Source organism: Neoarius graeffei, chromosome 16, assembly GCF_027579695.1.
Source record: "Neoarius graeffei isolate fNeoGra1 chromosome 16, fNeoGra1.pri, whole genome shotgun sequence".
Lineage (NCBI taxonomy): Eukaryota > Metazoa > Chordata > Actinopteri > Siluriformes > Ariidae > Neoarius > Neoarius graeffei.
In genome coordinates this window covers 53,326,321-53,338,396 of record NC_083584.1, presented here as the reverse complement: position 1 = coordinate 53,338,396, position 12,076 = coordinate 53,326,321, and the positions used below count along the sequence as shown (strand labels likewise).

Below are 12,076 nucleotides of genomic sequence, written 5' to 3'. Positions count from 1 at the left end.
CACTAAATACAGGGCAATTCTGGCGGTAAACCTATTTGAGTCAGCCAGAGGTTTGAGACTGGGACAAAGGGTTCCAGCAGGACAACGACCCTAAACATACTGCTAAAGCTACACTGGAGTGGTTTAAAGGAAAACATTTAAATGTCTTGGAATGGCCTAATCAAAGCAAAAATCCCAGTGGCTAGATGTGCTAAGCTAATAGAGACGTACCCCAAGAGACTTGCAGCAGTAATTGTAACAAAAGGTGGCTCTACAAAGTATTGGGGGGTGAATACTTTTGCAAGGCACTATATGAGCTGATAGCCAAATATTAAAGTAGCCAATTGCGTAGTGCACGATTGCTCATATCCAGTGAATGTGGATAGAATAGAGATTATACAGTGGTGTGAAAGTATGAAGTTTATCTTCTCGTGTTGAAAAATTTCACTCGTTCGTTCACCACTCGTAGATAAACTTCATATCTTCACACACCACCGTATAATATCCTCTGTGTAATTATTTCAGTCTCAATTATTTTCTACATCAATTTACTTCCTCTGCAGGCTCTGGGGCAGTGAATCAGTGTTCAGTACACTGTCTGTGTGCCACCCCAGCTCGAACGCTGACCTTCTCCTTCTGCTCGTGATGACCTCTTCCTGGAAGCAGTCACAACTCCCTGCATTTGTTTTGTAAACACTACTGCTGAATTGTATGCAGTTGGAAACAGCCAAGACCAAATTCAATCTGTGAACCCTCCACGAGGCGAGCTGTAACTGGTGTGGATGAATCCGTGATGATAAACGGTACGAATCTCCAACAGTAACAAACTTACAGCTCCACTGAAGCCTATTGTTGCTTATCATGAATGTTACTTGAACCGATAGCCAAGTTCACTGGAATTAAACTCACTGCTGAGACACGGGGTACTAGAACTCATCATGCTCAGGCTGGGTAGGGTCGATGGTGGACGGCTCCTGGCACACAGCGGGCGTGGTGAACTCCATCAGGTACTCGCAGCGGCTCGGTTCCGAGGTGGACGTGACCGTTGTTTCTTTCCCACAGGTCATCTTTACCTAGAGACAGTTGGAAATAAAAATAACACACATTATGGCGACTGGTGCAAGTTGTACCAGACTTACAGAAACACGTGGAAATAAATGAACGCGTGTATGGTTTAACAACTAGTGTTTAAACTGGAAAATGTCAACAGGGAGGATCGGCTCAAATGACCAGACGTTCAGAGGCAACCGTTTTGTAGTTAACAAAATTCATGAAGCCGTTGATCTTCAGCAATCCGAAACATCAAGGATCCACTGCCATATATTTTATTTATATATATATATATATATATATATATATATATATATATATATATACACACACACACACACACACACACACACAGTGGGGCAAAAAAGTATTTAGTCAGTCACCAATTGTGCAAGTTCTCCCACTTAAAAAGATGAGAGAGGCCTGTAATTTTCATCATAGGTATACCTCAACTATGAGAGACAAAATGAGAAAAAAAAATCCAGAAAATCACACTGTCTGATTTTTAAAGAATTTATTTGCAAATTATGGTGGAAAATAAGTATTTGGTCAATAACAAAAGTTCATCTCAATACTTTGTTATATACCCTTTGTTGGCAATGACAGAGGTCAACGTTTTCTGCAAGTCTTCACAAGGTTTTCACACACTGTTGCAGGTATTTTGGCCCATTCCTCCATGCAGATCTCCTCTAGAGCAGTGATGTTTTGGGGCTGTCGCTGGGCAACACGGACTTTCAACTCCCTCCAAAGATTTTCTATGGGGTTGAGATCTGGAGACTGGCTAGGCCACTCCAGGACCTTGAAATGCTTCTTACGAAGCCACTCCTTCGTTGCCCGGGTGGTGTGTTTGGGATCATTGTCATTCTGAAAGACCCAGCCACGTTTCATCTTCAGTGCCCTTGCTGATGGAAGGAGGTTTTCACTCAAAATCTCATGATACATGGCCCCATTCATTCTTTCCTTTACACGGATCAGTCGTCCTGGTTCCTTTGCAGAAAAACAGCCCCAAAGCATGATGTTTCCACCCCCATGCTTCACAGTAGGTATGGTGTTCTTTGGATGCAACTCAGCATTCTTTCTCCTCCAAACACGACAAGTTGAGCTTTTACCAAAAAGTTCTATTTTGGTTTCATCTGACCATATGACATTCTCCCAATCCTCTTCTGGATCATCCAAATGCTCTCTAGCAAACTTCAGATGGGCCTGGACATGTACTGGCTTAAGCAGGGGGACACGTCTAGCACTGCAGGATTTGAGTCCCTGGCGGCATAGTGTGTTACTGATGGTAGCCTTTGTTACTTTGGTCCCAGCTCTCTGCAGGTCATTCACTAGGTCCCCCCGTGTGGTTCTGGGATTTTTGCTCACCGTTCTTGTGATCATTTTGACCCCACGGGGTGAGATCTTGCGTGGAGCCCCAGATCGAGGGAGATTATCAGTGGTCTTGTATGTCTTCCATTTTCTAATAATTGCTCCCACAGTTGATTTCTTCACACCAAGCTGCTTACCTATTGCAGATTCAGTCTTCCCAGCCTGGTGCAGGTCTACAGTTTTGTTTCTGGTGTCCTTTGACAGCTCTTTGGTCTTGGCCATAGTGGAGTTTGGAGTGTGACTGTTTGAGGTTGTGGACAGGTGTCTTTTATACTGATAACGCGTTAAAACAGGTGCCATTAATACAGGTAATGAGTGGAGAACAGAGGAGCCTCTTAAAGAAGAAGTTACAGGTCTGTGAGAGCCAGAAATCTTGCTTGTTTGTAGGTGACCAAATACTTATTTTACCGAGGAATTTACCAATTAATTCATTAAAAATCCTACAATGTGATTTCCTGGATTCTTTCCCCCCATTCTGTCTCTCATAGTTGAAGTGTACCTATGATGAAAATTACAGGCCTCTCTCATCTTTTTAAGTGGGAGAACTTGCACAATTGGTGGCTGACTAAATACTTTTTTGCCCCACTGTATATATATGGGGCGGCACGGTGGTGTAGTGGTTAGCGCTGTCGCCTCACAGCAAGAAGGTCCTGGGTTTGAGCCCCGTGGCCGGCGAGGGCCTTTCTGTGCGGAGTTTGCATGTTCTCCCCGTGTCCGCGTGGGTTTCCTCCGGGTGCTCCGGTTTCCCCCACAGTCCAAAGACATGCAGGTTAGGTTAACTGGTGACTCTAAATTGACCGTAGGTGTGAATGTGAGTGTGAATGGTTGTCTGTGTCTATGTGTCAGCCCTGTGATGACCTGGCGACTTGTCCAGGGTGTACCCCGCCTTTCACCCGTAGTCAGCTGGGATAGGCTCCAGCTTGCCTGCGACCCTGTAGAAGGATAAAGCGGCTAGAGATAATGAGATGATTATATATATATATATATATATATATATATATATATATATATATAAAAGAAAGAAAAGAAAGCTTCTTTCTAAAGCCACTTCTAAACAGATGGTAATTTATCCACTGCGTACAGTATTTATTTGTGAAAGCGTTATTCTTTTCCCCTATAGTTAGCTAGTGAAGCTCTCGGTCTGTCAGCCAACCCTAATCACTTAAAACTTTACTAATGTGACCTACAGTAATCCCCAGGACTGTTAACTCAATCTATTTACATCTTCAGTAACAAAAACCCTGCTCCTGAATGTGTTCTGCAAGTTTGACAAAGTCAGCTCACTGAGGCTTGGCATGGAAGTTTCACAAGGGGGAATCATTATTATTATTATTTTTTAAACTACGTTTCTGGCAACCCTCCTGCATCCGTCCATCAAATCAATCCTTGGGATTGGTTTCAATAAACACTTGGCTACAACCAGAAGCTTGGTTCCTCATCACGGACCCATAAAACTAGTAACTACCCAAGACGATATCCAACAAGAGATATACTGATGCACCATGTTAACAGGGATCGAAACGGGCGGTCGCCCACTCGCCAATGCGAGTTGGAAAGGGTACGGGCGACTAGTGACAACATGTACTCGACCGAGTAGGCGACTGGCTCGCCACGCTATATAAATCAAACTACTCACTGCCTCGATGGTTTCTATCAACGATTCTCGCCCATTTTAAGCAGAACTTGGTCTATTTTACCATTTTTTATGATAATTTCAATAGATTTTGTGAGACATTTGTCAAGTTGGCATAGACGCGGGTGTCGCCATATTGTTTACGTGCGCAGTATACACCGCTACATGCAGCATGGCTGCGCGAAGTTTCGTTTCTTCCCGTTCATTTTCGTTGCTGCCCGTGAAGACAAATGTAACTTGAACCGCTATTGGTCAGATAGATTAGACCCCCGCGAAGTTTATAAGTCCTTGGCTTGACATTTCTGACAGCTATCAAAACAAACGGATATCGCTCAACAAGTATGATGAGCTAGAGCAGCCTGCAGGTGATGAGAGGGAGTATGTGGCAGGAGATGTAGAGCCCCAGGAGAGACAGAATGAGGAGGTGGAAGATGACGAGGAGGCGCAGCATGATGTGGTGTATGACCCGATAGATGATGATGATGATCTGGATGAGGGTTTTGAAGATTGTGATGATAATGAGATGACTGAGGAAGAAGTTTATAGACAGTTGAAATTGATCACTCATGTATAATATGGTTGTATTATATGAATAAATACAGTGAGAGTAAAAAGTATTTGATCCCTTGCTGATTTTGTTGGTTTGCCCACTAATAAAGACATGATCATTCTCTACTTTTAATGGTAGATGTATTCTAACATGGAGAGACAGAATATCAAAACGAAAATCCAGAAAATAACTTTAAAAGAATATATTTTAATTGATGGCGGCACGGTGGTGTAGTGGTTAGCGCTGTCGCCTCACAGCAAGAAGGTCCTGGGTTCGAGCCCCGGGGCCGGCGAGGGCCTTTCTGTGTGGAGTTTGCATGTTCTCCCCGTGTCCGCGTGGGTTTCCTCCGGGTGCTCCGGTTTCCCCCACAGTCCAAAGACATGCAGGTTAGGTTAACTGGTGACTCTAAATTGACCGTAGGTGTGAATGTGAATGGTTGTCTGTGTCTATGTGTCAGCCCTGTGATGACCTGGCGACTTGTCCAGGGTGTACCCCGCCTTTCGCCCGTAGTCAGCTGGGATAGGCTCCAGCTTGCCTGCGACCCTGTAGAAGGATAAAGCGGCTAGAGATAATGAGAAGATTTTAATTGATTTGTATTTCATTGAGGGAAATAAGTATTTGATCCCTCTAGCCAAAAGCACTTAATACTTGGTGGCAAAGCCTTTGTTTGCAAGCACAGCGGACAGACGTTTGTTGTAGTTAACCACAAGGTTAGCACACATATCAGGGGGAATTTTGGCCCACTCTTCTTTGCAGATCCTCTCTAAATCATTAAGGTTGGTGGGCTGTCGCTTGGCAACTCGGACCTTCAGCTCCCTCCATAGATTTTCGATTGGATTGAGGTCCGGAGACTGGCTGGGCCACTCCATAACCTTAATGTGGTTCTTCTTGAGCCACTCCTTTGTTGCCTTTGCTGTATGCTTCGGGTCGTTGTCATGTTGGAAGACCCAACCATGGCCCATTTTCAACTTCCTGGCAGAGGGGAGGAGGTTGTCCCTCAGGACTGCACGGTACATGGCTCCATCCATCTTCCCACTGATGCGGTGAAGTAGCCCTGTGCCCTTGGCAGAGAAACAGCCCCAAAACATAATGCTTCCACCTCCATGCTTGACGGTGGGCACAGTGTTCCTGGGGTCATAGGCAGCATTTTTCTTCCTCCACACATGACGAGTAGAGTTTAGGCCAAATAGTTCAATTTTGGTCTCGTCTGACCACAGAACCTTCTCCCAATCACTTTGTACATCTTTGAGGTGATCATTGGCATACTTTAGGCGGGCCTCCACATGTGCCTTCTTAAGCAGGGGTACCTTTCGGGCACTGCAGGATTTTAATCCATTGAGGCGCAAAGTGCTGCCAATTGTTTTCCTGGTGACTGTGGTCCCAGCTGCCTTGAGGTCATTCACTAACTCCCGCTGTGTGGTTGCAGGCCGATTTCTCACAGTTCTCATGATCATTGCCACCCCACGAGGTGAAATCTTCTGTGGAGCACCAGACCGAGGTCTATTGATGGTCATGTTATACTTCTTAAATTTTCTCACAATTGCACCAATGGTTGTTACTTTAATACCCAGCATCTTGCTAATGTTTTTGTAGCCCATTCCAGATTTGTGTAGGTCAACAATCCTGTCTCTGAGGTCCTGAGAGAGTTCTTTGGTCTTACCCATGTTGGAGAGTTTGGAATCTGTCTGATTCTGTGAACAGGTGTCTTTCATACAGGTGATTAGTTAGAACAGGTGTCTTCAATTCAGGTAACAAGTTGATTGGGAGTGTCTAACTGGTCTGTGAAAGCCAGAACTCCTAATGCATACTAGGGGATCAAATACTTATTTCCCTCAATGAAATACAAATCAATTAATATATATTCTTTAAAGTTATTTTCTGGATTTTCTTTTTGATATTCTGTCTCTACATGTTAGAATACATTTACCATTAAAAGTATAGAATGATCATGTCTTTATTAGTGGGCAAACCAACAAAATCAGCAAGGGATCAAATACTTTTTCCTCTCACTGTATATAAAATCAGCTTGAAACTTGTAATGATAAATACGGACCAGTGCTACTCCATTCGGACCAGTACCTCTGAGAGGCACTGGTCCAAATGGACCAGTGCTCCCAAATTCCCTTTTCGATCCCTGGTTAATAAGAAAGCACAAGCACACACACAAAGTGGTAGAACTGGAAACAATGACTTACTGTAGTGGACCTGTTAGGGCCCTGCCAGCACCCTGTGCCATGCTCATACTTCATCACAAGGTACTTATTGTCCTCAGACCCTGCCCAGGTTCCCCATGTCCTGCACATGCACACAAACCACAAGAGAAAGAGAATAATAACCATCGATAACAAGAAACATTTCTGAAGAACACTGAATGGATCTTCAATCCATGAGGAGATACTCTTACCCAAGATTGGTCTCCGACCCTCCGTACTTGGGTTTCTGGGAAACGCGGTTAAACGGACAGAGTCTGTAGATATATCTATGGAGAAAATAAAGAATATGATGATTAAACGACATCAGCCCATTTTGACACAATTTGCCTTACATTTCAAAGATATTTCATGATAAAAAGTGTGACGCTTACTGTTACTCATGCTTCAATATTTTATTACTAGAGATGGTACAATACCACTTTCTCTTTGATAGCGAAACCTTGATAATCAGCCAATCCCCATACCTTTCTGATATTGCTTTCTTTAAAACTAAAGCTTTACTTCACACTTAAACTCTCACGCAAAAATCACCTCCATTGTAAGTATAACAACTGAAGCATACAGTATAAATAGTAAATACAAGATCAACTGTGAGCTACTGCTCGCTTATGTATTCCCCACTCTCGCTTATATCAGAATAAAAGCAATTGAAAGAATTCCTTATTATGAAGGTTGACTTCAACAGATAATTAACCCTGAAACAAGTAAAGAGCAGCGTTCTCCCCAGGTATTTCGAATAGTATCCTGGTAAACTGGCATTTTGAAATAGCACTTTGCTTCTTGAAATAGAGTCAAAATCCACTCTATGGGTTTTGTACATTCAGTCGGTAAACAGGAAGTCGATGTGGGACAGACCTGAAAATGGTACACACGGTATAGAACCCCAAGCTGAAGCTCAGTACCAAATATCAAGCAGGTGTGATTTGTAGTTGCTGAGAAAAGTGTTACGAAAATTTTGTAAATCCACGCTATATGTTTCGTAAATTCATTCAGTCGGTAAACAGGAAGTCGATGTGCGACAGACCTGAAAATGGTACACACGGTATAGAACCCCAAGCTGAAGCTCAGTACCAAATATCAAGCAGGTGTGATTTGTAGTTGCTGAGAAAAGTGTTACGAAAATTTTGTAAATCCACGCTATATGTTTCGTAAATTCATTCAGTCGGTAAACAGGAAGTCGATGTGCGACAGACCTGAAAATGGTACACACGGTATAGAACCCCAAGCTGAAGCTTGATACCAAGTACTAAGTGGCTATGATTTGTGGTTGCTGAGAAAAAGGGTGTTTCGGATGGACAGAAATACAGCGATACGGACGGACGGACAGAGGTAAAAAAAACAGTATACCCCCCTCCTTCGGAGCAGGGGTATAATAATAAAACTCAATCTGAACAAAAGGAAAAGAAGTCAAGTGTCTTGTATGTAAACAAGGTTAGAGAATCAGCTTTGGGACCAAAAGGTTGCCGGTTTGACTCCCTGGACCAGCAGGAATGGTTGAAGTGTCCTTGAGCAAGGCACCTAACCCCCAACTGCTCCCGAGGCTGATCTGGGTATGTCGTACATCGCTCTGGATAAGAGCATGTGCTAAATGCCTGTAATGTAATTTCCAGTTCTAAAAAAACTTATTTTCCAAATCCAATTCCAATCTTTGCCACTTGTTACAGGATCTAACATTCCATATATTTTCACCGATATCCAATCCACCATGTTTTGCTGGTATCAGACCGATAACGGTATTGAGCAGAGCCTTCTCTAATTATAAGTTTTTATTTGTTAATTAGCATGAATGTCATATGAACTGGCCTGGTCTCATGACACACAATACACAAAACCTTCCTGGGCAAGACAGCTAAAACTTCCAGTTTTCAAAGACTGGTCTTAATCTGAGATGATATAAAACCTTCACGCTTCAGATTTATGAAGTTCTTTGTAACTTTTTTTTTTTTGGTCAAAAATTACTTAAATGTTGCAAATGTTATTTACACCAACTAAGTTATATACAGGGTGTTTCAAAAAAAATTTATATAATTTAACAAACAATCTAATAACTTTAACAATTCTTGTTCAATTGACCTCAAATTTTAACAGCATGTGTAGAAACAGGTCAAAAATTTATGTTTAATGTTTTTTGTTTTTATCTTTTTAGGTATAGGAATGCCATTCACTGCAAAAGAAAAGGCGTTTTGTGTGTTAGAGTACGCTTGAACAAGACTGTGCAGCGTGCATTTATGGAAGAATTCTATAAAAATGCACCAACTGCGATGCAGATTTGGACGCGGCACAAAAAGTTCAAAAAGGAAGGCTGTGTGTGTGTCTCAGGCGGCACACATATTGAAAATTTGTGAAATCGTTCATGGAATCCACATACCTTTTGAATTTCTCATTCAAATTTTGAGGAATAAATCTTATATTGCTCAACATTAAGCCTGTTCAGTTTCATTTGCCTAGACTATGTAGTTTCTGGGATATTTACATCTCAAATAATATCAATTTTTTTTAAAAACCCTGTGTTATAGTAATGTACAACAATTTATTTTTATGCCAGAAATACAAATTGTTTTACGTAAAAGTAATGCACAAAAGGTTTATATTTTCTTCACATACAAAACATTGGATCTGCTTTCATCTTATTAAGGGTAGGTTTTTATGGCTGAATAACTTGGGTGGTGTTTACATTAGACCGTATCCGTCTCGTTTTCGTCGCGGATGCATTGTCCGTGCACATTAAAACGCCGGGAAACGACTCCACAGGCGGAACAACTTGAATCCACCAGGGCCCACGTATTCAACCCAGTTCGTATCTGATCCGGTGCTGTGTAAACATTGAGGAACGAGGATACGCTGTGCTGAGCTCTAGCTGACGTCGTCATTGGACAACGTCACTGTGACATCCACCTTCCTGATTCGCTGGAGTAAAAAGAGTATAAAAGTATGAATTAAAAAAGTATTAAAAAAAAGTATATTAAAGAGTATAAAAGTATGAATATAATGCTTTGCCATTCTTAATGTTGTTCATGGTAAGATGCAAATACTGCCCATTGTGTAGTTATGATTGTCTTTAGGCTTGCCATCCTTCCACTTGCAAGTGGTAAGTGACTTGCGCATGCCCGACATGCACCGAGATCTCACACACAGCGGCTCAGTCCCGAATCACTGCTCGTGCGCTTCACTCGCGCGCTCTGTGAGCTGCGCAGGGCCGGAGTTCGCACCCTCCAGAGGGCACTCGCTGTTCAGGGCGGAGTGATTTGGACCACAGGATGCCTGCGGAGCCGAGCCGCTGAGGAGGAATTTACACATTTACACATTTCAACTTATGTGCCGTCTAATTAGTCATGTGATTAGCGTATCCGTGTATTGGCGCTGCTGTGTGCACGCGAATCGTGTACTGGCGTTGCTGTGTGCACGCGAATCGTTTTAAAAACGTTAATCTGATGATCCGCTGATACGGTCTAATGTAAACCCCACCTTGGTCACAAAATTGTCAAATAGGACATTATAGTTCCAAAGCCTTAATCTGTAAAACACTTGAGAAACGCTGTAGATGCTTTCACATGTTAATATTGTGGGATTGTAAGCTGTTATTCTGAACATGCAAAACCAGTTAATATTGTGAAAACTACATCCTCCTAGAGCGAGGCTGTTTCTGGTTCACTTACTCGCTAGTGCTGAGCTCATAGCACTGGCTGTAAAGGTAAGCAAACTCAGAATTGGGCCCAAAATCAAAGGAAAGCTCTTTCTCAATGTTCCTGTAAATTCAAGCAGAAACACACACACACACACACACACACACACACACACACACACACACACACATATCTACATCAAACACTGGGCTGCAAAACTTTCATAAATCAACAAAAATGGGACTGTCGCCATTGCACCAACTTGATCTGATCTTCCACTTCACGCAGCGATCTCTCCGATTCGTCAAAGTCATCTCTGGCTCTCTGAGCGGCTGAGGGTCAGAGAAGAAGCAACATCTTTTACACTACCGTTCAAAAGTTTGGGGTCACTTTGAAATGTCCTTATTTTTGAAAGAAAAGCACTGTTCTTTTCAATGAAGATCACTTTAAACTAATCAGAAATCCACTCTATACATTGCTAATGTGCTAAATGACTATTCTAGCTGCAAATGTCTGGTTTTTGGTGCAATATCTCCATAGGTGTATAGAGGCCCATTTCCAGCAACTCTCACTCCAGTGTTCTAATGGTACAATGTGTTTGCTCATTGCCTCAGAAGGCTAATGGATGATTAGAAAACCCTTGTACAATCATGTTAGCACAGCTGAAAACAGTTGAGCTCTTTAGAGAAGCTATAAAACTGACCTTCCTTTGAGCAGATTGAGTTTCTGGAGCATCACATTTGTGGGGTCGATTAAATGCTCACAATGGCCAGAAAAATGTCTTGACTATATTTTCTATTCATTTTACAACTTATGGTGGGAAATAAAAGTGTGACTTTTCATGGAAAACACAAAATTGTCTGGGTGACCCCAAACTTTTGAACAGTAGTGTATTTATTATGTTAGTCATAAAAGGGAAGTACTGTGGTGACGTTCGTGAGGAAATTGGAATTGATTATACCATTAACGTTATTCTACACGGCTAGAAATAACAGCAGCCGGTTTTAAACGACATAGCAGGTGAACGTTAATGAGTCTCCTACTGACCATCAATTAAAGCTTGAGTCTCAGCATCATAAGGTGGCATAGCGTCTTCTTCCTCCACCTTCTCTGGAGTCTTGATGCTGGAAGGAGCCTGTGCAAAATAACACAGCGAGTAAAAATTTCACAAATGCAAAAATCACAGAACAGCTGGACAAGAGAACAGCTCACCTAACTGAGCAGATGGATTTACTGCTCACCTTCCTTACCTTATCAAGGTCTTCCTCAGGATAATCATCTTCCTCATCAACATCCTCTTCCTCTGGAATATCGTCGTCATCGGGATACGGCTCGGAGTCGTTGTCTACGACGGGCTCCTTGATTTCTTCTGTTGGAGTGTCCGCTGGTGCTGGCTCCTTTGGCTGAGACTGCAACAAATCCATTCAAAGTGAACATGCCTTTAAATGAACTGTTACACGGAATAGGAGTGGATGGCCACTGACTTTAAATTTTAATTCAATTTACATATTCAAAAAAGCATTAAAGTTCATTATTATCCATACGGGCCACTTTTTCCATGGAATAAAACCATTTATTTTTTTCGCGGTCCAAATCCTGCGCTCTGATTGGCTGGCGAGCGGGTCCGTATCCTATGGTACGGACCCCGGTTACAGACCTC

At 42.4% G+C, this 12,076-nt stretch overlaps 1 protein-coding gene across 4 annotated transcripts in view; it reads right to left on the bottom strand.

The window, feature by feature from the left end:
• The window catches only part of prkcsh (protein kinase C substrate 80K-H), a 43,098-nt gene that overhangs the window by 3,112 nt on the left and 27,910 nt on the right, over positions 1-12,076 (bottom strand). For 2 of the 4 annotated variants that reach the window (XM_060943178.1, XM_060943180.1), the window contains exons 11-17: positions 11,658-11,825; positions 11,464-11,551; positions 10,679-10,748; positions 10,450-10,539; positions 6,985-7,059; positions 6,776-6,875; positions 889-1,052 (exon numbers count right to left, since the gene is read on the bottom strand). In XM_060943178.1, coding sequence (XP_060799161.1) covers positions 906-1,052; positions 6,776-6,875; positions 6,985-7,059; positions 10,450-10,539; positions 10,679-10,748; positions 11,464-11,551; positions 11,658-11,825 — 738 coding nt within the window. In that variant the 3' untranslated portion in view covers positions 889-905. Of the gene's footprint in view, positions 1-888; positions 1,053-6,775; positions 6,876-6,984; positions 7,060-9,467; positions 10,071-10,449; positions 10,540-10,678; positions 10,749-11,463; positions 11,552-11,657; positions 11,826-12,076 lie in introns of those variants that run through there. The other 2 variants (XM_060943179.1, XR_009656811.1) reach the window with 2 other exon arrangements.